General features: G+C 42.8%; 1 protein-coding gene across 2 annotated transcripts in view; it reads left to right on the top strand.

The window, feature by feature from the left end:
• Nucleotides 1–1,603: 1,603 nt before the first annotated feature.
• MTM1 (myotubularin 1) overlaps nucleotides 1,604–26,775 on the top strand; it is a 41,567-nt gene continuing 16,395 nt past the window's right edge. Inside the window, exons 1-7 of one of the 2 annotated variants that reach the window (XM_083722912.1) lie at nucleotides 1,604–1,746; nucleotides 13,769–13,849; nucleotides 14,190–14,262; nucleotides 16,811–16,905; nucleotides 19,247–19,357; nucleotides 21,142–21,243; nucleotides 25,035–25,118. In XM_083722912.1, coding sequence (XP_083579038.1) covers nucleotides 13,787–13,849; nucleotides 14,190–14,262; nucleotides 16,811–16,905; nucleotides 19,247–19,357; nucleotides 21,142–21,243; nucleotides 25,035–25,118 — 528 coding nt within the window. In that variant the 5' untranslated portion in view covers nucleotides 1,604–1,746; nucleotides 13,769–13,786. The remainder of the gene's footprint in view (nucleotides 1,747–13,768; nucleotides 13,850–14,189; nucleotides 14,263–16,810; nucleotides 16,906–19,246; nucleotides 19,358–21,141; nucleotides 21,244–25,034; nucleotides 25,119–26,775) is intronic. The other variant, XM_083722913.1, reaches the window with a different exon arrangement.

The raw sequence follows: 26,775 nt of genomic DNA, 5'->3' as shown, positions 1-26,775 counted from the left end.
AAGGAACTATTCCATACTTATTTTACAAGAAGACTCCGGGCAGGTATTGGTATGAAAATTTTAAAAATCAACCACTAATATAATTTTTTTAAATACATATCTGCTTTTTTCTTTCCCTTCCACCTTCCTTTTATGAAGTCACAACTCTCTCCAGATGCAGAATGGTGTGAACAAACGTAATATGTGAACTAGTGTCACACAAACACACTCTCCTTAGTGTTTTCATCAGTGCTCCATCACTATTAGGGGTATTGCCAGAACCTATCTGTGTAGAACCCACATTCCAGAATGGAAGATGGTTGTGTTCTCTGTAAGAATTATTTCTTATCTAATGAACTTACTCTGCTAGTACTGACAACATTCAATGCGTATGTCTACTTTTGATTGATAGATAGATGTTGCTATGTGAAAACCTATCTATGATTTTGTTCTGTATTCATGGAAATAAGTCATAAACTTTATTTTACTTTAAAGGGTGCACTTACAAACTGGAACTGGAACCAGTCTCAGAAGCGATGAATGAACAAAAAAGTGTTACTGCATCAGTAAGAGTTTGGAAATACTGTAATAAGGCCTGCCTATTGCTACAGCCACTTGGAACGTCAAAGTGTTTTTTAAGGTGTGGGTGTAATTCTTACCTGCACCAGGTGAAATCTACTTCCAACCTTACACAGGACATTACAACCCACCTTCTCTACAATCCGCCAGCCAGGTAGTGCCATCAGAGCAGGACTTTGTGGTAGAAATCCAGAACGCATTCGGCAGTATGTAGATAGGAGCCACAGTGTGTTGGACAAGGAGGGTCTTGGGGAAATCAGTGTTCAAATTTCCACAAAGCTATGAAGTTCATTGGGCGCCCTTAACCTATTCACTGCCGCTTAAACCAAACCTACTTCATAGGGCTGTTTCTGAGGATACAATGGGTATGACACCTTGAGACTAGTGGGAGGAAAGGTGGGGTATAAAAGCAGAAATAGATAAATAAGCCTATCTAGACCAGAAGTTATGGATGCATTTAAACTGGTTTTTTGTTTTTGTTTTAATTTTACTACTAATTTTAACTGTCTTTTGGAATATTTTTAATTACTTTGATGGATATATATAGATATATATATATATATAGATATATATATATGTAAGCCGCTTATAGAGGTTGAAATTAATTCACTGCGTAATATTTCTGTGGTACCACCAGGTGCTGCAGCATCGATAAAGCTGCTGGCACATTAGCAGCGCCCTCCTAACGAGATTCCTGCATTGCTCGCGGGTTAGACTGGATGACCCTCAGGGAGCCCATTCCAGCTCTCAAGGTTCCGTTTCCTTAAACAAAACAAATCATTTTAGCCCAGGGTCCAGAATCGCCCCTTGAAAAGTCGCAGCCAACAGTTTCTGCTCTGAAGCGGAGGTAAGGCAGAGTGCAGATTTTGCTTTATAAAGAGCCTACATCTCCCGACAAGCACTGGGAGAGAGAGAGAGAGAGAGAGAGAGAGAGAGAGAGAGAGAGAGAGAGAGAGAGAGGCGCGTGACGTCAGGGCGTAGGCCCCTCGGACTACAGCTCCCGGCACCCCCCGCTCCTTTCCCTCTTGCCCGTATAAACTATGCCTCGCTCGCTCCGATCCCGAAAGAGGGCGGCCGTTTCCTGTCAGCTGTTGTCACGTGACCCAAAGGGGGAAAACAAAAAGCGGGGGCTGGGAGGAGGAGGGCGCGGGACGCTGGCGACGGAGACGACGAGGCCGCTACAGCTCGGTGAGCCTCAGGGCAGCCCTTTCCCCCCTTCCTTGAGGCCTGCCTTGCCCGCGGGGGGGGGGGGGTGCTGCTGCTGACGGGTTTGAGTGGGTGGCGACTGCTCCACCTCAGGCTGCAGCTCGTGGAGGGCGGGGGGGGGGGCGAAGGGAATACAGATTTAAATCGCCTTGAAACGGCAACAGAAGCGCGCCCTCCCCCGCAAGCAGAAAGCGGCGCATCAGGGTGCGTGGGCAAGTGCTAGTTTTCCTCATGCGAGGGGAGGGGGCTTGTGGCTCCACACACACAAACATACTGTACTGTATATGTATATGTATATGTATATGTATATGGAGAGAGGCCTCCCCAGCTGCCCCCTGTGGTCCCCAACCTTCTTCGTTCAGGTTTACTTGGCATGGTGTATTGTTGTGAGTTTTGGGGAACTCTAGAGTTCTTTTTTGGTGGCCGCCACCACTTTGGCACAGATTTGCCTCCTCTGAAACCGTCCCTCGGGGCACCAATGCAAAGGGAATTTGTGGAGCCCGCAGCCCACTTGCGCAGGATTCTGTGGGCCGTTTGCAGGGGACAACCCACAGGTTGGGAAACGCAGGTATAGTAGTAGCCCCCCTGGGCTGCCTTGGGGCCCTACTCCATCTTTATGTTACCGGCCATAAGTCAGGCTTGGGAATGCGGCGGTGCCCGTTGAGACCTGCTGCTTCCTAGCCTATGCTGTTCTTTGTCTTCAGGTTCCCCCAATGCATTTATACACCTGCCAGTTAAAGGTGTGCTCTTGTTCCATTTAAGGAATTTCCCCCTTCATCCCACTCCAGTCCCACCTTCTTTTTCAGTCACAAGTACCAATCCCACACCTGCCTGCTTTCATGGATGCACACACTCAGCAGGTTCCCCCATGTGTGTTCTGTGTGCTTTAACATCTTAATATGTTCGCCTCTCCCTTTACACACATTTTTCCATATGTCCTTGCATACCGTATGGATGAATATTCTCTATATATAGTATTCCCCCACTAAATGAGAGCTCCTTCTAATTATATTGTTTTCACTTCTATATCAGTATAGTGGTTTGACTTACCACTTAAATTTTTTGCAGTTCCTCTAATTCAGATTTTCTCCTAAGTTTCATTTCTTCATACCCCTAAGGTTTCTACAGTAGCTACACCCCTGTAGTTTTATATTGCTGTGATGTCCCTTGTATTAAATAGTAGTTCCTTAGTTACCATATTTTCCCTTTCAGTCTCAACCTATGATGGGATTATCTTCTTTTCTTTCTCCCACTCTCACTGTTTCCTCTGCTAGGGGACGTTCACCTCCTGGGAACATAGGAAGCTGCCTTTGAGCAGGTTAGACTACCTACCCATCTGTGTGATGCAGCAGCAAAAAAAGCTAACCCTATTCATCACCAGAGGTATAGTGTCCTGATCAAGGGAAGTAATACTTCCACACTATTATGCCTTGGTCAGACCCAACCTGGAGTACTTTGTCTAGTTCTGGGTGCTACAATTTTTTTTTATTTTTTTGGCGGGTTTTACAATTTAAGAAGGATGTTGACAAGCTGGAATGTGTGCAGGGGAGGGCAACCAAGATGGTCAAGGGTCTGGAAACCAAGCTTTTTGAGGAACAGTTGAGGTACCTGGGTATGTTTAGCCTGGAAAATAGGAGACTGAGAGGAGATACTATAACCATCTTCAAATATCTGAAGGGCTGTCACATGGAGGATAGAGCAAGCTTGTTTTCTCCTGCTCCAGAGTGTAGCACTCGAACCAGTGGCTTCAAGTTACATGAAAGGAGATTCTCACTAAATATTAGGAAGACTTTTCTGGTGGTAAGAGCTGTTTGGCTGTGGAATGGAAGGTGGTGGATTCTCCTTCCTTGGAGGTTTTTAAGCAGAGGTTGGGTGGCCATCTGTCCTGGATACTTTGGTTTAGATTCCTGACCAACTTCCAACTTTACAATTCTAGGATTCTCTGATCTATCCCAGTGTTGTCCACTCTGACTGGCAATGGCTCTTCAGGGTTTCTAGTCTTTCCCATCACCTGTCACCAGACCCTTTATCTGGAGATGCCAAGGACTGAACATGAACAAAGCATGTGTTTTGCCACTCCCTCATCTCTCCTATTGTTTTCCTCCCACAAGCTTTTAGAAAGCCTCATTTGGCCCTATTTTAGATGGATTCAAATAAGACTTTGTGCAGGAGCTTTGCCTTTTCTTTCTTAGCATGCTGTGCGTAAGTTCTTCTCACAGTATGGTGGCTTTGCTGTTTAGGTTCAGCAGAGGTTCAGCCTCTTGTCGGGGAAATATTGTAATGTAATGCCAGGTGATTTCTGAACGCATTGTATTCTGAATTTTGAGCATTGAGGAATATTGTAGCATTCTACGTTTGGGGCGTCTTCTTTATTGGGCTGCGTTGTCTACATAATTCTTTCCCTGACTCATGTATTGTTTCATATGTTCTTTTATCCCTGAATGTAGATATATCAAATAATAGGTGTTGATTTCATAGCAGTAATCTAATTCCCAGCTACCAAACTGAAGTCATGATCTTGCAAATATAGCTTGCATTTAAGCTTTGCTCACTGGTTTACATGTTTGCTTCAGGTTGTGTCCAACTGTGATCTTGAGGCTACTTGGCATTCTTATAAAATGAATGCTGAAATGAGTCTCATATTATTGGTGCAGAGAAATGAAGTGTGAAGCCCCCCAAATTTTGCTGTACAGCAGTTGCAATCATCTCTGATCATTCACTGTGCTGGCTTGGGCTGATGCAAGTTTAGGTCCAACAAAATCTTGAAGTCACCATGTTGGCTACCCCTACAGCAGTTGGAGAATATAGTAATAATAATAATTTATTATTTGTAATAATTTATTATTTGTACCTCCACATTTGACTGGGTTGCCCCAGCCACTTGGGGAGGCTTCCAGCATATATAAAAACATAACAACACATTAAACATTAAAAAACTTCCCTATATAGGGCTGCCTTCAGATGTCTTCTAAAGGTTATATAGTTACTCATTTCCTTTATATCTGGTGAGAGAGTGTTCCACAGGGTGGGCACCAGTACCAAGAAGGGCCTCTGCCCAATTCCATATGTTCTCAGTCATGTATTATAGGAATGGTACTTTAAAGGCAAGAAGGAGGCAATCAAAGTTTAAAAAATTAAAGTTTGCTTCTTTAGGCTCTTTAGTCCTTTAGTCTTGGCTGGTTCACAGGCCTGCAGAAGCTCTGTGGTCCTCCCCTGTAGCATCCACTCAGGAACTCAGTAGGCACAGTTCTTCCTCCTCCAGTAAGGAACTGGGAGAACCTGCAGTAATTACATGGCGGACCTCTGGTCCAGGAGTCAAATGTAGCCCTTCAAGGCTGTTTGTTTGGCCCTTGGGGCTCTTTCCAGAGCATTCCTACTCCCCAAGCCACACTCTTCACTGTCCCTGTTCTGTACACTCTTTAGATGCTTTTGCCTGGCTGGAATGGAGAGAGGTGTGCCTGTGTGTTCATGTGTGTAGAAAACTTTGGCTTTTGTAGAGGCTGGAATGTTGCCTGCTGTACAAAGGCAAGAGTTGCACCTATTGCTCAAGCCTCATTTGCCTTTGGCTCCTCTTCTACTGGCAGGTGGCACCTGGAAGGTTGTTGCCCATAAGGAAATGTGGCCCTTGAGCGGAAAAAGCTCCCCCACCCCCCAGTATAGCATCACTTGTGATGGGGTGCTCCTTTGCAGCAGGAAAGTTATAGTGGGCAAGCAGGTGATCTAGCCCACTGTTGGAAATAAGAAACTGACCGCAATTATGATGACTTGTTGCAGGTGCTGCATTATAACAGCTTTCTTTATTAGTGCCACAACTCTTAACAGTGTTGTGATAGCAAGCCAAGAAAACTTCAGGTGTTGGTTGGTTTTGGGTTGTTTTTTTTAAGCTGCCCCATAGTGTTACCTTCCAGTGAGTTATAGAGATGGTTGCAGTTACTGTTGTAACGTGGGGTTTGTGATTTCAGCTCTCTTGACATAATATGCTGGAGACAGTTCTCTAGTAACACTTCTTTATTAAAGCAAACAAGACTGGGGCCTGAGGAGGGGAGAGCTACATTTATAGGGAGAGGGAACTAACTAGAAAGGATACATTTTGGAGGGAACAATCTCAGGCAATCACAGTCCTGCCTTTTGGAGGAAACCAATAAGACAGAGGATCCAAATACAGCAGCTTAAATGAACCAATAGTAGCTGTACCCTCTGGAACCAAAAGGCAGTTACTTTACCCTAATGCAATACAGACAATAATAATACAGATATAAAATCCTTTGACTCAATACACAACCGTTACTATTGTTTTTTATATGGAATCTGTATTAGAAGTTACAGTACTTTCATGCATGTGTGAGTATGTAGTTGTCTTGTATACTCCTGCATGCGTTTGTTTCCCCATGAGACCGTGCAACTTTACTTGCCATTTGGATGCCAGAGTTCTGAAGTTTCTTGATCTCTTTGAGAGCGTGTGCATTTATGTGAGGCAGAGACTCTCACACAGGAAGTTCCTTTTTATTAATATTGCTGGAATCTGCAAAATAGGCAGCACAAGAAAAATCTCTTAAGTCCTTGTACTGAAATAGTTTATACAACATAGCTGTGTGAATTTGGATTCTAACTTCAGTTTCTTTTGGCCTATTTTTAGCTCTAGAAAGTTGTTTCTTCGTAAACGAATTGGATACTCTGTAATGTTTTGACTGGATAAAAATGTAGTAGTGTTCTAGGTGGAAGTTCAGAAAATTAATAGCAGTTAAGGGGAGTTGTTCTAAAGCAATCTTTTGGGGTGTGCTATTATTTTACTCATTTTTTTATTTCATTTTATATATGTTTTCCTGAGGCAGCTTAGTGTTGCCTTCCAAAATTGTGAAAGGCCTTGCAAATTATTATGATTCAAATGTTGCTTGAAATGGAACTATTTTTGTAAAATTGATTTTAGGATTTGGTTCTAAGGCTTGACAGGACATTCCCTTTTCTCTCTGTGTGAAACTGTTTCAAGCAATAGCTGAATTAGAAGTTTTCTCAATCACTTTTAATTTTTCTGTTGGCTTATTGAGAGAGGCCCTGGGCTGATTCCCCCCTCAACCCCCCCCCCCCCAGTGTGTTTTCAATAAATAGCATCCAGTTTGCAGGCAGTGCCCAAATTACAGGAAAGCCTTGGGTTTGAGTCTACAGAGGTAAGGGTCTCTTCACTCTTGTCTATGTGAAGGCCATCTTTAAAAGAAGGCAGTAACATCATCTTTCTACCTTCTTCCCATAACAGTTATAATAAATGACTGCTCCATGCCTGCTCTATGCCAGTACAGTGGTGCCCCGCAAGACGAACGCCTCGCAAGACGGAAAACCCGTTAGACGAAAGGGTTTTCCGTTTTGGAGGCGCTTCGCAAAACGAATTTCCCTATGGGGTTGCTTCACAAGACAAAAAAATCTTGCGAGTCCCCGTGGGTTTTATTCGCTTTTTTCGCCCTTTCCCTAAGCCGCTAAGCTGCTTAACAGCTGACCGCTAGAAGCCGCTAGACCGCTGTAGTGCTAATCCGCTAAGCTGTCAATGGGCTTGCTTTGCAAGATGAAAAAACCGCTAGACGAAGAGAATTGCGGAACGGATTCTTTTCGTCTTGCGAGGCACCACTGTATAGGCTCTATTATAGACAGACAAATGTTGACTGTAGTATTTGGGGTTTTTTTAGATTGAAAAAACGTATTAACATTGCACCTTGAAAGAAACCTTTGCCTGTTTATAAGGACTAAAAATACTTTTTAAAAGCAAGTACATATTCATTACTGGTGGAAGTTATTGATGCCAATGATTCCTAACAGATGGTTGGAAGCAAACATTGGATTGCAGAAAATGTCTGTTGTGCCCCCAAACTGTTGGTAGTGGGTGTTGAGAACTACAGTGTAACCTTTTAGTTCAGAGGGTTTCTGGCCTGAAACTGGGCTACTGGACAACCCCACATTTGTTTTGAAGGCATTTAGGTTTGAAAGAAAGAATAAGCCTTTGAGCTAGGTTGTCCTGGGCAGCCATATTTTCTCAGCCAGCCTAACATTACCAGCAGGTCTGAGCAGGTCTTCCAGAACATTGAGGCTCTGTAGCTACTCTGAAATATGCTGATGATACCCTTCATCCCTCTGAAACAGGCTAGTTGTAGGAGAGCAAAAATTTGGAGAGTGAGAAAGTTGCTGCTTTTGCATTTGCCTTTGCACTCTCCTCCACTGCCCCCCTTTTTTTACTATCAAGTTTCATTTCAACTTCACTATATAGGGAACATCCAAGGGGCATGAATGGAGATAAAATAAGCTAGCAAAAACTGGAGAATTATTAAAATACGTGGCTACAATGCTTCTGAATTGTCCAAAACATGACAAATCTACAGCTGAACAAGCTGCTCTCAAGAGCACTGGTTCCTAAAGGACGGCCACACATGACGGAAGCTAAAAGAAGCATCTGTCTACCTGCCTCAGGCTCCTTGGCATCTCTAGCTCATGCACTGATATAATTTTCTCCGCAAGAGGTTTGGTAGGAATCATGCGGAGGCTTGTGGGGTTGGAACTATTCCCGGCTGAGTAAATATACAGATTGATATAATACCTCGGGTCATTTAGCTCCTGGGTCACAGTCCCAAAGTAAATGTTTTTTCAGAGGCATTACTGCATCGTCATCCTAAAAAGATGGGCACAAATTCAGGGGGGGAGGGTGACTTGCCATTGCCAAACAAACAAAGAGGTCCCAGTGTACACATTGGTAGCAGTACAAATTTCATTTGCCTGCAGGAGTGTTTTGTATTCCAGAAAACTTTGGATTTTGTTCAGGATCCACATCTTATTTCAGCATTCCAAAGCGATGCAGGGCTTTATCCCTTAACGTTGTTTTCTTTATGACTCTTATCTTCTGCCTGCTGTCTCCTGCACGGGCTTTCGGTCAGTGGTCATATCCACACCACACATCTGAAGCACATGGCTTCACCCTACAATTCCTGGAAGCTTCAGTTTGGTAAGGGTGCTGTGAATTGTAGCTCTGTGAGGAGTAAAGTACAAATTCCAGAATTCTTTAGGGTAAGTTATAACTGTTAAAGTGGTATAAATGGGCTTGAAATGCATGCTGTCGATATGGCCAACCCTCTCTTTGGTCTTATTTGGAATCCTTATCTTTTTGCCCAGTGGCCTGTTTGAGGTATTCACTGTGTGTCCTGGGGACTCCTGGGAGCTTTCATGGGGCTGATTTCAGAGACATGTTGATTTCTGCTCCCTCTTCCTCATGCAATGATCAGCTTCAGGGAAGCATTGGACCTCTTCTAAGCTGCATATGAAGTCCATGCATGGCAGTGTTGAGCCAAGTGGGCCTGGACTCTGCCATGAGAATTGGCTGTGCACCCTTGGTTAGAAAATGTGCTCCAATATTCTGCAATGCACAGGGGTTCCAGAGCAGATGCATGTTTGTGTTGTGTGATATGCAAGTCAGCGTGGAAATGTTTGCCTGAAGGTAGCAAGCTACAAATCTGCATGAGTAAGAAATTAACAGAGGTCTTGAGCTTCGTTGCTGCAGCTGGATCTTCCCATGAGCATCACATTTTATTAAATGGCATCTAAGAAATGTTGGCAGCTAGATTTTGAGGTATATTACTAGCCTTGGGTTTCAGGATAAAACGTTCTGAGTAGTAGTAAATAGCTATCTTTTCATGAATAGTTTATAAAGTACATTATTTGAAATGCAAGCAGTTTCTGCTGAAGGATATATATTCTGGGGATTCCTGAAGTCCCAAGTAGTGATGATCTAAAGACAGGGATGCATAGCTCCAGGAAACCGGGTTAAAACAATAGAAACGAACTCTGGAATGGCGATGACTGCTGCTTAATAATTGGATAGTTTCTGCTATTTTAAGACTCTGGATAGAGTACCGTTTCAGGTTCTGCTGCAGTCTTTCTTTGGCAGCTTTCCAGAAACAACTCATATAATCGGTTCTATGGGAAGAAAAAGTGGGTGTTTTTACATAGCAACGTCTATATTGAATTTCCCCTTTTAAGATGGCAAAACTCCCAGGGTGCTATTTGGAAATATTATTCTGCTGGGCAGGTACTGTGTTTAAGCAGAAATACTACCCACTGAAGCATTGTAGTCTTAGCTTCAGAAGTTTAATTTTAGATATGTATTATCAGTTGCAGCCCACATCTTTAGACCAAAAGGGCTGTCGGAATGCCTAACATAAGATAGAACCATGACAGATATGAAAACAATTAAGCAAGCAGTTACAATAATAACAATAAATTGACCGCAGATTACCAAGTTGCAAGTGGTACAAAATAAGACAATAAGAGAGAGTAATGTTCAGTAACTTGACATGCAGCCTCAAAAGACCTGCTCCCCCACCCTTTCTTTCTTCAAATAAAGCTTGCTTCCATCCGAGGTAGGTGGGTGTAGGACTGCATTCAGAATCTTTGAGAGCAAAGTGTCGCCTAGTGGCTAAGAAACTTGAGCTATGAGCTAAGTCGCTCTTGTTCAAATATTGTCTGCCCCATGAGCTCACATCTTAAGCCAGTGTTCTGCAGCCTGGTGCCTTTCAGGTATGTAGGAGTCCAACTCCCAATGGTCAGAGATAATGGGGATTGTAGTCCAAAACATCTGGAAGGCTCCAGGTTAAGGAAGACCCCTTAAGCAAGCCACTGTCTTTCAGCCTTGGTACCCCATCTGCAGTATAAAAGTGCTATCTTACTGTGGATACCTTAACAGGGATAGTTGGGTTTCCTGTGATTTCACATTGCAAGTGTTAAATAATTGTTTTAATGTGACAGTGGTTTGTAAGTTAACTACTGTTAGTGTTATTACATCTCTCGAGCTTTTTCGATAACCACCAGTGGTGGTGGGGGATGAGTGTTCAAACCCCTGTGAACTCACTTGTGGGGTGCCTCAGGCTTCTGTCCTCTCCCCCATGCTTTTTAACATCTACATGCAGCCTCTGGGAGAGATCATCAGGGAGTTTGAGCTGGGTGCCCATCAATATGCGGATGATACCCAGCTCTACCTCTTTTAAATTGGAACCAGTGAAGGCAGTGAAGGTCCTGTGTGAGTGCCTGGATGTGGTTGGAGGATGGATGACGGCTAATGGATTGAGGGTGATTCCTGACAAGATAGAAGTACTGTTCTTGGGTGACAGGGAGTGGGTGGGTGTAGAGGACTCCCTTGTCCTGAATGGGGTAACTGTGCCCCTGAAGGACCAGGTGCACAGCCTGGGAGTCATTTTGGACTCACAGCTGTCCATGGAGGTGCAGGTCAATTCAGTATCCAGGGCAGCTGTCTACCAGCTCCATCTGGTATGCAGGCTGAGACCCTACCTGCCCGTGGACTGTCTTGCCAGGGTGGTGCATGCTCTAGTTATCTCCCGCTTGGAATACTGTAACGTACTCTACGTGGGGCTACCTTTGAAGGTGACCCAGAAACTACAACTAATCCAGAATGCGGCAGCTAGACTGGTGACTGGGAGTGGCAGCCGAGACCATGTAACACCGGTCCTGAAAGACCTACATTGGCTCCCAGTACATTTCCAAGCACAATTCAAAGAGTTGGTGCTGACCTTTAAAGCCCCAAACGGCCTCAGCTCAGTATACCTGAAGGAGGGTCTTCACCCCCATCGTTCAGCCTGGACACTGAGGTCCAGCGCCGAGGGCCTTCTGGCGGTTCCCTTGCTGTGAGAAGTGTGGTTACAGGGAACCAGGCAGAGGGTCTTCTCGGTAGTGGCGCCTGCCCTGTGGAACACCCTCCCATCACATGTCAAAGAGGTAAACAACTACCTGACATTTAAGAGACATCTGAAGGCAACCCGGTTTAGGGAAGATTTTAATATTTGACATTTTAATGTATTTTTAATCTTTGTTGGAAGCCGCACAGAGTTGGGGAAACGCAACCAGATGTTGTTGTTGTTGTTGTTTAGTTGTTTAGTCGTGTCCAACTCTTCGTGACCCCATGGACCAGAGCACGCCAGGCACTCCTGTCTTCCACTGCCTCCCGCAGTGTGGTCAAACTCATGCTGGTAGCTTCGAGAACACTATCCAACCATCTCGTCCTCTGTCGTCCCCTTCTCCTTGTGCCCTCCATCTTTCCCAACATCAGGGTCTTTTCCAGGGAGTCTTCTTCTCTTCTCATGAGGTGGCCAAAGTATTAGAGTCTCGGCTTCAGGATCTGTCCTTCCAGTGAGCCCTCAGGGCTGATTTCCTTCAGAATGGATGTGTTTGATCTTCTTGCAGTCCATGGGACAATCAAGAGTCTCCTCCAGCACCATAATTCAAAAGCATCAATTCTTCGGAGATCAGCCTTCTTTATGGTCCTGCTCTCACTTCTGTACATCACTACTGGGAAAACCATAGCTTTAACTATACGGACCTTTGTTGGCAAGGTGATGTCTCTGCTTTCTAAGATTCTATCTAGGTTTGTCATTGCTTTTCTCCCAAGAAGCAGGAGTCTTTTAATTTTGTGGCTGCTGTCACCATCTGCAGTGATCATGGAGCCCAAGAAAGTAAAATCCCTTACTGCCTCCATTTCTTCCCCTTCTATTTGCCAGGAGGTGATGGGACCAGTGGCCATGATCTTCGTTTTTTTGGTGTTGAGCTTCAAACCATATCTTGCACTCTCTTCTTTCACCCTCATTAAAAGGTTCTGTAATTCTTCCTCACTTTCTGCCATCAATGTTCTGCCATCAACCATATGAGCGGGGGCACAAATAATAAATTATTATTATTATTATTAACCGGATCAGGTTGCTTCTTGAGGAATCGGAGAGCTCCCAAAATTTGCTGTCTTGGCAAATTCCCAAGTGATGTGCTTCCCAACATCACCACCCCGAAAAATAGGTGCCGCAACTCACATTGAAGTTGTTATAGTAAGCCGCCAGGCGACTCAGGGCAGACTTGAGCAGATGCGTTCACCACATGCAGAGGTGATAAAAACTACGGCAAGCTGTCTTCCTGGCTGGTTTGAGTCCCTGATTCTGGTGCAGGTCAAATACACTCCCACCTCCCTTGTTCTCTTAGATTCAGGTGGATGGTGAGGGCAGCTCAGAAGAGCCCTTGTGTAAATGTGCGGTCGTGCAATGGTAAGCACTTGGCTGGAAAGCTTAAGGCCCACTGCTGCTACACAGGAATTGGATTGAAGAAAAGGAAATAAGAATTGGCCCGGCCCTGTAGCTTGACCAATTGTGGCTAGGAGCTAGGTGGAGTCAGATCTTTAAAAAGTGTAGATTTGCACATGCTGGCCAGCTTCCGTTTTGACTTGAAATGTTCGTTTAGGGCTTCTCAGGTGTACGTAACGGCAAGAAGTGGGCAGGGGGAGTGCTGGCCTGCAATGGTACCTACCTGAGAGGTGCCGGAACCGCGCCCCGGCTGTAAAAAACAACAACACTTCATCAGATCATTGGCAGATAGGTACATTATGATCCTGGAACAGCAAAAAAAGCGCACTGCCAGTAGTGGAGGCTGTTGCATCAGGAGGAGGAGAACTTCAGCCTCTCCCACCTCAATCCAAAATCCACCAATGCACTTGCTATTAATCAAAACTAGCACAGCAATTTAAAGGAGTCCCATCAAGGAGGTGGAAGCACCCATCTTGTAAGTGTTTCACTTCAGGAATCAAAACTGGAATTTTACTGCTGTTTTCATTGTCTTCTGTGGGTGTGTTCAATATTGCTAAAATGGATTGGTGAAAGCGGCTAACTCTTTTCTTAAAAAACTGATTTCCACCAACACTCAACCCCAAATGGAAACTTCTGCTATTTAAGTATTCTGTTGGCTTGGCTGGCTACCATTGTTGGAACCACTTTTAATGTTTTAATTCACTTTCCAAAAAACTTTTAGTGTACGAGCATGTGAGATCTTTGGAAGCCATCCAGTATTGTGATTATAATGAGTAAAAGTGGAGGCATTTATTGAAATGATCTCCCCCCCCCCCCACCCTTGAAAGTGTTGATTTGGAATATAATAATGTATGCAATCCAGCTAAATTTTACATCCTGTATGCTTGCTTTCTTAACAGATCCCCTCCCCCCCCAGCATGGCGTCCTCATCAACCCCTAGATGTAACTCAAATTCCTTCGAGGGCTCCTCGGTTAAAAAGGCAAGTGTATTTTCTGGTTTAAATTGTCTTTCTCTTTTTGTTTTTTTGTTTTATATATATATAGCAATAATATTTCTGGACATCTATCTCTGAAGCCCTTAGCTGTCATTAGTTTTGTGCTTGAGGATCTGGATTGTTCCTAACATCTTTAGGCTTGTAACGTCTGTTTCTCTTAAAACTTCAAACTTAATACCTGAAAGGAAAGTTAGGGAACACCAAGTGTGTACTAGAGCTCTGTAATTTCTCAGCTTCCTCTTCTGATATGAAGTTTGCAGGTGCAGGGCCATGGCAAAACTGCATGATCTAATCGGTTCTTCTTTTGATATTATTTTCCTCTTAGCCTATGAAAGATGGAACTAACTGGGAACGCAATGAAGAAATACCTCGTCTACCAGGGGAAACCAGAGGGACAGGTAAAAACACAGACCAACAGTTGTGCATAATCAATTTCCCAAGAGCCAGGTCAAATGTACAGGAAGATCCATGAACAGGGCAACTGGAGGATAATATATTTTAGCATCCCCCACTGAAATAAGCTCCACTGTGTCAAGAGCTAGCACTTTCGGAAGAATCTAGGCTGTCCTTTATTGTATTATCTGAGGTTTTTTTTATATATAAAAGAGCATCTAGCTTGCAGGGTGGAAATGTGAGTGATAGTGAGGTATTTTCAGCTGAAAAACAAAAATGAGCATGATGCTGTGATTAGACTGCTACTAGGGACGGACTGTCTCCAGCACATAACTCCAGTGCTTAGGAGCTTGTACTGCCTGCCCCTACACTACTAGACCAGGTTAAAGGTTCTTGTATTAATTTGCAAAGCCCTTAACAACTTGGGTCCACAATGCCTGATCCTTTATATCCCTGCTTGATCACTGATGCCTTTGAGGGACCATTTAGCTCATTGTTGCCTGCGCTAACTGGCAGTAGCTCTCTAGGGTTTCAGATGGGATCTCACTCAACCCTACATAGAGATGCCTGGAGGGATTGAACTGGGGACCTTTTTCATGCAAAGCAGATGCTCTGCCTCTGAGCTAAGAACCATTCCCCTGTGTCCGCTGCTCTTCTCCCTACATCCCCAAATCTTCTGGTCCTTCTTGCTCTCTGAAGTTGTCAACAGTGGCTCCTGGTTCTGTATAATGCAAAATAATAATAAACACAAATCTGTATTGAGTTCAAGTTACTAACTGTAACTTGACCAGTTGGACATGTGCTGGTAGCTGTCCGTTCAACCACAGCCAGGCATTAAAAAGACCTAGCAGAAGCCAGTATTCAATTCCAGCGTCGTAAAGCAATGCCCATCTATGCCTGATAGACAATACTTTCAGAAATAATCCTATCATAATTGGACTGTGGTGGCTGTTTTCTCTTGTGCAAGTTATCACTTGGTGCAGCTGCTAATGTCCATTTAACATAGCCAGGATGGGTTCCAAGTTACACTAGGGGCACTTTCAGCCATTTGGATTGTCCTGTGGACAGTGTTAGAAACAGAGATATGAAAGCTAGGAACTAAATGGCACCTTAAACCTAGGTAATGGGTGCAACAATGGAATGTCTAGGCGCACTTTTTTAGAACAAGAATACAAAGCTGAAAATGAATGAACTGCAGCTGAAATATTATGTTCATTTTTCACATGGTCTACTCCTTCCCCTGCCCACCTCTGTAATATTATTAAGAGGCTCTCTTCAGTCTTCAGAGAGTAGCTGAAAGTGGGGAGGCAAAAAAAGGTCCTTTCCTTTCAGCAGTGGCAGTTTTAATCTGAAATCTTAGGCGCAGTATTGCGCCGAGAGCTCAGAAACTGCCTGCGCTAATGAAATTCCCTTTTGCAAAATGCGCCTAGAACAGGGAGTTTTGAACACTGCCTGTGGAACTTCACAGGGAAAGCTGCTCATGTGCCAAAAGCTGCTCAAGAGTACTATGGAGATATGGATTGCTTGTGGGAAGGGCATGGAGAGATTTTTAAAAATTCTTCAGCAGTATGAAAGCGCTGTACTTACCTGTTCCTTTTTCGTATTACCTCTTTTTTGAAAATAATATAGATAGGAATATTATGGCAAGGGGCATAACACGGCAGTAGAGCATTTATTATTTGTTAAATTTATTTTCATCTGTAGATCTTATGGTGGTTCACAGCATAAAAATACAAGATCAAAACATGAAATACATAATAGAAAGAGGAACAGAACAAAAGACTGACACCTCCTCCCCCAGCAGACAAACACATTTTAAAGTATGCAGGATGTTAGTCAGCCCAAAGCTTAGTTGAAAAGGAACATTTTTGTTTGGCACCTAAAGGTGTATAATGAAGGCACCAGGTGAGCCTCTCCAGGGAGGGCATTCCTCAAACAAGGAGCCACTGCAGAAAAGGCCTATTCTCTTGTTGCCACCACTGGACCTCCCGTGGAGGAGGCACAGGAAGAAAGGCGTCAGATTATGATCACAGGATCTGGGTAGGTTCATAGGAAGAAAGGGTTTGCACGTGCTTTGTATGCAGAAGGTCCCAGGTTCAATGCTAGCAAAAGTCTCTCTCTGGAACCCTGGAGAGTGGACCAATAAGTGGACATGGCAACTTTCTGCATTCCCAAACACAAAGCCTTATTGGGCACCTGGAGCTATTTAGGTGGTTATTTCCTTCTTGTCTGGTGTTTTAGAAAGTATCAAAGCTAAGTGGCTTCTGCTTTGAATGCAGAAGGTCTTGGGTTCAATCTTTTGTATCTCTAGGCAGGGCTGACAGAGACTCGAGCCTGTAGTTGATACTAAGCTGGTCTGATTAAGTTCAAGGCAGTTTCCTGTGTTCCTATTTTCAATTTCCTGCTTTAAAGAGGTATGGCATATTGGTATAAGCAAGCTCTGCCACTTATCTGAATTGAAAGCAAATCCTTGCTGTTTCGTCCCAAAGAAATAAATATGATTTTTGACTGTGTTGCAGTATTTTAAATGTATAACTACTGTTGCTTCCACAGACAAGGAAGTCATTTACATGTGCCCATTTAATGGACCTGTTAAAGGAAGACTATACATAACAAACTACAGGCTGTACTTGAGAAGTGTGGAATCGGTAAATACTCTATAGCAGCATATCGTGGGGTGGAAGGGATTGGTTAAAGTGGCTTATCTGCTGGTTTAAATTTGATTATAGTTGCAGTTTGCCGTGTTGAATTTGCCTGATTTACAATTATGAATTTGCCCAGCTTGTATTGCTCAGATGCAATGTGAAGCAAACACCACTTTCCCCTCACGTTCTACAGCTCAGAAAGCAAAAGGGGATCCTGCAGAGGCTGCTTTTTGACTTAAACCTATTTTTAGTCCATGCCTTAGACACTAGCTAGTAAGGTAAACGATCCTTGGACAGTTAAGTCCAGTCAAAAGTGACTATGGGGTGTGGGACTCATCTCACTTTCAGGCCGAGGGAGCCGGCGTTTGTCCACAGACAGCTTTCTGGGTCATGTGGCCTGCATGACTAAACAACTTCTGGTGCAACGGAACACCGTGACGGAAACCAGAGCTCACAGAAACACCATTTACCTTACCACCGGTACCTATTTATCTACTTGCACTGGTGTGCTTTCGAACTGCTAGGTTGGCAGGAGATGGGACAGAGCAATGGGAGCGCACCCCATCATGCTGTCTCAAACTGCCAACCTTCTGATCTGCAAGCCCAAGAGGCTCAGTTGTTTAGACCACAGTGCCACCCGCTAGAACTTACATAGAGCTAAGCAGCTGACTCTGAAAAACATTTTAAATCTCCAAGATGGGTGTACCAACCTGGTGATGCTCCAGAGTCTTCGGGTAGAGGAGCTGTGTGGCTTGAGCCTCCCTGACCCAAGCAGGCTCTTTTATCTGTCGCCTCTGTTTTTATGACCTCCTCAGCTGACAGTGAGACAAAAAGACTTGCTCCAAGATCTTGGGTGCTCAATGCAAAATAACCTTTCGCAGGTATTTGCCAAAAACTTCCAAGCTCTCTGAGATCAGTGGCTGGGACTTAGAACAAATAAAATGGAAATAGACAGATTTATCAGGTGCAGCTGATAATTGTAGTTAATTTAGAACTGTGTGTGTGTGTGTGTGTGTGTGTGTGTGTGAGAGAGAGAGAGAGAGAGAGAGAGAGAGAGAGAGAGAGAGAGAGAATGAATTTGCCTCACTTCACAGTTCTGTCAAAACACCTGCAATTGAAACTAGGTCGCCAAACTCAATTGAGATGAGATTAACAATAGATGCTTGCAGTAGTTTGTTCAGTTATCTTTGAGATACACTTTTGTATTTCATTCACCCAGGAGTCTTTTTTTTTTCATTGTATTGTAACTGAAGAGTGTGACAGAGAGAGGATGTGGTGGTGGCAGCGACGGCTTGGAGGTGACTTCCTGGCAGCATTGCTGAGTTGGTTATATAGGAAAAACTTAAATCTGCCCCCCCCCCCGCCTCTCATCCATACTACATTTGCATTGAGTGGTGGCATCATGGTCTAAACTTCTGAGTCTCTTGGGCTTGCTGATCAGAAGGTTGCTAATTTGAGTCCAAGTGACGAGGTGAGATCCTGTTGCTCTGTCCCAGCTCCTGCCAACCTAGCAGTTCAAAAGCATGTCAGTGCAAGTATATAAATAGGTACCCCTGCGGCGGGAAGGTAAATGGCATTTCCGTGCACTCTGGCACTCATCGCGGTGTCCTGTTGTGCCAGAAGCAGTTTAGTCATGCTGGCCACATGACCCGCAAAGTTGTCTGTGGACAAACACCGGCTTCCTTAGCCTGAAGTGAGGGAGTTTGACTGGACTTATCCATGGTCAAGTTTGACTGGATTTAACCATCCAGGGGTCCTTTACCTTTTACAAGCGCTGCTAGTCTGACTGGCAAATTACCGTATTTTTCTGTGTATGACACGACCCCATGTATAAGACAAGCCATATTTTTGGGAGCCCTCAACAGTTGTTGTGCTTCTTTTGTAAGTTCGCTGAGCTATTGAGCAGCTTTTTGATGATCCCCTGCTCTGGCTGACAGAACTGGTGCCGTAATACCCTGCATACTGGCACTTCCTAAGCTGGGAAGAGCGAGTATGCAGCTTCCTCTCTGACATTTCCCTGCTGCCACTGCAGCACCAGTCCTTGTTTACTTAGCATATGTATAAGACGTCCCTCAGTTTATCATAAAATTTATTTATTACAATTTATCACAATGTATAAGACGATCCTCAATTTATCACAAAAAAAAAATCAGAAAAAGGTCGTCTTATACATGGAAAAATACAGTTAGCCTGTTGTTCATCATGTGAATGCAGTTGCCATCAAATCAATGTCACACAATTTCATCTGTGTGACAGTGAAATATTTGAAAGATAGACATATGTTTTGCTTAAAAAATTAATGTAGCATGTTAAAAATAATCTGCTTTATCATTTATCTAACTAGGATCCAGTGGTAATAGTGGATGTCCCTTTGGGTGTCATTTCAAGGATTGAGAAAATGGGAGGCGCTTCCAGCAGAGGAGAGAATTCCTATGGGCTAGATATTACTTGCAAGGTAAGATTCAGAACAATCCTTTGCCATTTGAAATAGTAGCCTTTTTTGTTCTTTTAGGCAATAGCCCATCTTATTTTCTTGATTCCTAAATTTTGAATACAATAATATGTTATTGCAGTAGTTTTGATTTAAAATGTGTGATCTGCCAGGGCTCTGAAGGCAGGTGTCAAGGCTTGTGTAATAAAAGCATTACTCTCCTGCTCTCCAGCTAACTAGACTCCCATAGTGGCTTACAGAAGATCAGTAAAAGCGGGACAGGCCCTGCTGTCATAAGCCTGTAGTCTTTAAGGAAAAAACAATGTGAAAGGAAGGTGAAGGCAAGCAAACTCAAGCCTGATTCCTTCTTGCATCATAGTTTCTATAATGATCCATTAGAATGTAAGCAGTTCGGGAAGGAGAGGGGCCAAATAGAGCTGGCCTCCCAGCAGTAAATGGTGGAGTGGGGCCTGTTATCCCATCTCTCCTTGTATTGTATGTTAAAGTGGAGGGTTGAATACAATGTGCAACGTATATTTGTATATTACATAGGCTAAGTATTATACAGCAGTATAAGAAAAACACAAGTGCATGTAAAAGCAACTTCTTAATGCATTCTTTTCTTATTTAATTTTGATGAGCCTTTTAGATTGTCCTTTGTAAACCGCTTAGGTCTTCTGCTCAAATAAGTGGTGCATAACTTTGGTTAAATAAGATAAATAAAGCATCCAAGATAAACGCAAGATAGGATTGAAATCAATCTGAGGCCAGTCAAAAACTGAAGTGAGCGAGTGCTGGGTCTTCCTTAGGCAAGGATTTCCGGAAGGAAAGTCCCTCTGCAGAAAAGTCCTTGTTTCTTTCTTCCTGCCTTCACCAATAATAGGCTGTCCCTAGGATCTTGGGAACATAAGGGAGAAGGTATTCCTACTGCACATGCTCTGTTGCACAAAGCTATGCTGAAAGACTCAAGTGAGTCTTCCTCACTCATAGGAAGGAGCTGCCTAAGGAAGGCTGATGCCTGGGATTTGGAGTGTAGAAATTTGTTGAAACTAGCTTGTCTCCTTCTGCAGCTTTGCAGATGGAGCTGGCAATTTGTGGATGGTAGACATGTTGGCAAGATAGAGATGAAGCAGGAAATCCTGGCTGAATGGGCGTAATAAAATTGCACCACTGTTTCACTATGGGTGTTCAGGCTGACAGGATCATTGAGATGGGACTGCAGTACTGCTCTGTTCATCTAGTTATCAACCATACCTTTTTAATTATAATTTTAAAAAGATACCTGGGGCATAGGAAGCTACCCTCTACTGAGTGAGACCATAGGTCCATCAATATTGCCTACTGTATGTTGTGTCTTTCCTCAGGATTGAACTTGGGACCTATTCCATACAAAGCAAGTGCTGAACCACTGAACTATGTTCCCTTGCTCTAGGAAAGGGATCAAAGTACTTTATTTATATCACCAGTGTCAGTTGATTTCAGAAACTTAAAGCATAATAGATTCTGTTAGCCTGCTACTATAAAAGACCAGTTCTTGAAACTTGATAAATGTCTTATGATTTGCCACACACACACACACACACACACACACACACACACACACATATATCCACAAGATGCCTCATCCACAAACTAGTTAAACCACAATATTTGACTTTGAGATTGTTCAGAAGGACTAAACCAAATGAACAAATAGAGAAGAGGCACTTGGAATGCATAGATTTGTCTGGAATGCATGGACTTGTCTGCTCATCTCTTTGTGTTCACCTTGTGTTTTTAAATTTTAAATTTTCTGATTTAAATTTTAGGATATGAGAAATTTGCGCTTTGCATTGAAACAAGAAGGTCACAGCAGAAGAGATATATTTGAGGTCCTGACCAAATGTGCTTTTCCACAGTCATATAACTCGGTAAGTTGTTCCTACACTACATTTTTAATTTTTTAAAAAATAAAAAGTAGAAAAAAGTATTTTAAAAATAATAGTCTGAATCTTGCTATCTGTTCCTAACCACATGTACTCAGAAGAAAATCCCACTGAGTTAAATAGGATTTATTTCCAAGTAAGTTTGTCTTAGAATGCAGTCATAATGTTCCATAATCTAATGCAGGGGAATGTATTATTTTAGACACATATATATATGTGAACTTCGGTAAACTCCTGTGCCATCTTAAAGGCTGCTGGCTAATTTGGTAGAGTAGGACAAGGACCTTGAGAGACCGGAGTTCAAATCCCAATTTGGCCATGAAGCTTGCTAAGTGACCATGAGCCAGTCACTGCATCCGCCTAATCTACCTCAGAGTTTTTGGGAGGATGAAATGATCATGAGGAGTACAGTTTACCTTGAGCTCCTTGGTTGAAAGGAAGGATGCAAATAAGATTCTTGAGACACATTCATTTTCATGGACCCTCTTCATCAGAAACATGGAATATTATCCCAAGTTGAGTGATACAAATACATGAATAAAATGGGGAAAGCTGGTGAACAGGGACTAAAAGACCCTGAGATTTGGAAGATGTTATCTTGTGAAATGTATACAAAATAACCACACAGAGGGCCAATATTTTTTAGCCTGGTTCACACATCACACTGAACCCCTAGGTGAAATGAGCAATGGTTTAAAGTTGAACATAGTGTCCTATGGCAAGCTGCTGAAATTCTTTGCTCTCCATTCTTGCTGCTGCCATGCTGCTGGGAAATGAGGCATGGTCCTGGTGCACTGTGCGCTCCAGACCCTGGCTTGTGGTTCATTTCCACATTGCTGCATCTTGTTTCAAAGCCCTACTTATATGATCAATAGTTTCATTCTTAAGATCTTGATCAAACATTGCCAACATGTGGCACTTTTAAAATGGAATGGTGTTGGAAATTGTATCGTACAGTATGATTGCACCTTGGGCATAATTAACCTGCATGATTTCAACCTTGGGCGCGGTTAACCTCCACTATTTCAACCTTGTGCAGTGGAAAGCCAGCCGATTGGAATCCCACAAATTAATTGCACACTAGACGTAAAAGCTTAAAAGCTCCTTTTGTGCCAGGCTTGCTTACTGGGATCTGGGAGCCTTTTGCAGGAACTTGGATGGCCCTGTGAGATCTCACGAGAACCTACCAGAGCCCGTGAAAGAGCATCCCAGTGTCCAGTAAACAAGACTTAAGAGAGCTTAAGAGGGGTTGCACAGGGGTTCAGGTATATGCGTTTATGCATATATGTTCCATCTTCAGAATGTAACCTTTGTGCACATAACTGTGTACCCAGTGTGTACCCACGCAGAGATGGCATACAATTTACAAATACATAAGAGAAAAAATCCCAAATTGATTTCTCATTTTCCTTTATCGTGTATAAATGCTTCATGTATTAACACTATCAGCATGCCAGGTGAAAGCTGAAAAACATAAGTTGATTATCATCTGATCACTCCTTAGTTTCTTGGAAGTTGGTGCTTTGCTTTGGGTAATCAGGATACCTCTTCAGGTGTTAATGAGCAGTGCTGTGTGTTGAGCAGCATATTCAGGCTTCTTCAGAGACACAAAGCTCAATATTCAGCTGTGGATTGGGCATTTTGTTATCACTGTTGTATATTGAATAAATTTGTTCCCAAAGCATTTCCTCCAATTTTGTATTCTGAAAAACACTTGAGAGCAGCTAATGAGAAATAAATCAACATCGCAATATAATTCCAGAAGCTAAAAAATTGCAAGTAGCCCAACAATGAAAAATTGGACTGCACTGTTAATGCAGCATCTTCTAAAGCCCTTTTAAAAAAAATGCATTCAGGCTGCCTGCTAGGAGGCAAGTGCAGATGGGCCTAGCAAGGGTGTTGCATAGTGTTTGGGCAGACATGGCCAAGGGATGCATCTCAATCTTTAGCCAAGGGGAGGCAGTTCTTGATGCCGCTTTCTACATTTACTCTGCAAATACACCAAGTTGGTTGTTATCCAGACAGTGTGGCACTGTGCAGCTTTTGAAGAGCACAATATGCTGAAGCAAATGTTCCAAAGATTAGAGTGAATGTAGTCCCCTCACTTTAATTTTATTCAAAAATTGAATATACAGTTATATTAAGAATGCACCAGCCATTCAAAACGTGCTATATAATTCTAATCAAAATAATAAATAAAATCTCAAGCATCTCTAAATTACGACACCAGAGCAAAATACTCAGTACTTTTTCTTTATAGTCAGGACTGTTTGTATTTTCTTTCTACCACCTCCACTCTAGTGGTTTTAAGAGATTCTGGGTGTTTTAAATACCCCTGTGTGAATAATATTGTTTTGAGGGCAAAAATTCTGGCACCCAGCACACAAGCTTTCCCATCCATTTGACAGATAGAGGCTGTATAATTTCCCTAGATAACGGGAGGCTTTCTTCAGGAACATATGCAAAGGATATTGCTACTGATTTGCTGTTCTTGCTTGTAAGCATTTAATACAATTTTAGATCATTTTTATGGAGAGCATTTTGCTTTCCATCCCACATGTTCAAATAGACTAGAATTTGAGCGAGAATGTTGCTCAATGTTTTCTTGTAAGTCCCGTGGTACTGGAACTTGTCTGTTTCAAAAATGCTTTTGTGATTATCGTCTCCCCCCACCCCTTCCCTGGAATTAATTTTCTTGCCTTTGTAAAAACAAAAATAGAGAAGCAGTTTGTGGATTTTAATGATGCCCCGTTTCTTCAGTTCACCTTATTCTGTCATATTTTAGCAGCTCACTTTTCACTAGCTGCATGAGATCTTTCTAGTAACATCTGCCAAGGTTTCCTGTACCTCGTGGGATGCACTTCATATTCAGTTCACCTCACTTTCACCCTTCCTTGCCAATTCTTATACAAACCGGAAACCATTTAAAAGTTGGCCATATGGGTGGAGAGGGCTCTTACATCTGTAACAAGGATTTAAGACTGAAGTGTATTCTTGCTCTCCCTTTTCCTTCAGGCACAAAATCACCGGTATATTTGCAGACATTAGTCCACCTTTGGAGGTGTTTCTAAATAAAAGATGCATACCTAAAATATTTTAATTCCCAGGGCAGGTGTAATTCAGATTACTAATATTGGCAGGAGCCTAAATAAACTGCAACTTGAGATGAAGTGTTCAGAATTGGCCCCAACATACTGTATACCCGCTCCCGCACTCTTAATGTTATGTCTGCACTGTTATTCCTAACCCATAATTTATAACCAGTTTGAAGTTGAATAATATGGATACAGAAACAACTAAATGTGGTCAAGAGATGCAGTTTGCATTCCCACATTCCTTTCCTGAACCCATAAGGCTTAGACAGGGTAAATATGCACCTGAATGTTTGGGTGGAATTGCTTCAGGAGTCATTCTGCAAATGAGCAATAAGCACCCTTTTTCTCTCATTGATGGCAACTAATCTTTCTTACACAACAATGAGTGTTATTGGATAGTCTTCAGCTTGAAAAGACATCTCTCTCTGTTTGATGGAACAGGGAACTGCATATAACTAAGTTTTAGAGATAAATCCTCTTCTGCATTTACATTTCAAAATGAAAATGGAAGCATGTTTTTAACAGGAGGGAAGCTACTTGAATTTCAAGAGTGATTCTGATAGGAACATGTGCAAAGTAGTCACTGACTATTTTAGGGACGTAATTGAAGACAGCCTTGTTCCCTTGAAGGTACTTTTGTCTGTTGCAATTGCGAGGACTAATATTTCTTTTCATTCCTAGCCTTTTTTTGCATTTGCAAATGAAGAGAAGTTTTCTGAAAATGGCTGGCTGGTCTACAATCCCATGGTTGAATACAGGAGACAGGTAAGTCTTTTCTTTACCACAGCATCTGCAGAGCTGTTTTTCTGTGTGACATTTTGTTTATACTGTGGGGTTGAATCAGGTTAAATGAACAGAAATAGGATACAGAGAAACTGTTTTTAAGTTACAAAACATTCGAAACTGACTCATGAAATAGTTTCTGACAGGTGTGATGTTGAACCATCTTTGGGGTGTTATGGGAAGGGTTGTACTGGTGGAGGACATGTCATCCTCCTTCTGGGGGTAATTTGTCCATCTTTGGTCCCCACTCTGCATTCAGCTCTCACCTGTGGCTACTGGAAGCTGCCAGTATGTGACCACACCCTGGGAAATGTCATTAACTGGCTGGCTAAACCAGGTGAGAGTAGCTGATGGGTCTCAAACCCTCAGTGACTTAGGACTTCCCCTGTACGCTCCTGCAGATTGAGTGGACGAGACCGATAGTGGGTCCAGTGGTCAAGAATGCAGTTACTGCACGTGATGTAGAGGGAAGTGAGGGGCAGGTGGGGCTCGTCAACCTGGGAAGGTAGCCCATTTATGGGAAGGAAGACTTTGATCCTAAACCTCTGCTGCCTTGAGGCTATACTCCTTTGTGAGAAAGGCTTTGAGAGTAAACCCAAAGGAAAAGTCCTTACCCACTGCCTTTTCTTCAGGAGAAGAAAAGACTAAGGAACAAACCCTACACAAATTCAAAGTGGAGTCTCTAACACAGTTGGATGGCATCTTGTATGCCTTCTTCCAGCAATTCCTGCAGCCAAACTGGTGCCACATGTATTGCTCAGCAAGGCCAAGAGGGAGGCCTTATCATCTGGCAGCCCAGGACCTCCATATAATCTGCCACAGAGAAGTCAGTTTGGTGCCAAGAATGCAGCAGAACAATGTAGGAGGCAGCAGTTAAGGAGTTACCGGTCTCTTCGGCCACAGCAGGTGCTGTGATTTTCCACCTGTTTGACTTCACCCCCAGAGGTGCACTCCATTGTCTCTTGAGACGACAACAACAACAACAACTGGCATCCTATATTGAATCCAGAAGAAAAATATTTGTTAGTAAAGCATTTCAGTTCTTAATGGAATTCACTGTATAGCCGTGTAGGTGTTTTTTCCTAGCCTTGGGATTTTTAAAAAACCTTTAGTTAGACATTTCTGACATTACTGATCTTTACAGATCATGCACCCAGCTTTTTTGCTGCTTTTATTCCACATAATTCAAAATGATTTGTGCAGTCAGGGCACAATTTAAGTAGCCTCTTCTGTGCACATCATTTCAAAATACCACACTTCAGTTTAAAAAGAGAAAATGACAAGATGAAAAATAGGTTCAAGTAAGATGCATCCAATTTAACCTCAGAACAATCCCAAAGCCTCATTTCATACTGCATTGTGAGAATTACAAACATAGATTTAAACAAGTTGAATGCATGTTAATATAAATCATAACTCACATGGATTTTTTTCCTCTTGTAATTTTTCTGATGGAATATGGAGTATTCAGATTCAAGAATGCATCTGTATGGTCCAAGGTTAGAGATCCAGATCTTAAGAAAAGGTGAAAAAATATTCAAAAGCCCACATAAATCCCAGTTTGCATACAAGTGCAGATGGGGATCTAGTCATCCTTTCTCAATAATATGGTGGGCTTTGGGGGGTCGTCCTCCAACAT

Source organism: Podarcis gaigeae (assembly GCF_964106915.1).
Source record: "Podarcis gaigeae genome assembly, chromosome: Z".
Lineage (NCBI taxonomy): Eukaryota > Metazoa > Chordata > Lepidosauria > Squamata > Lacertidae > Podarcis > Podarcis gaigeae.
The sequence above is the reverse complement of the archived record's forward strand: the minus strand, read 5'-3'. Positions and strand labels throughout refer to the sequence as shown.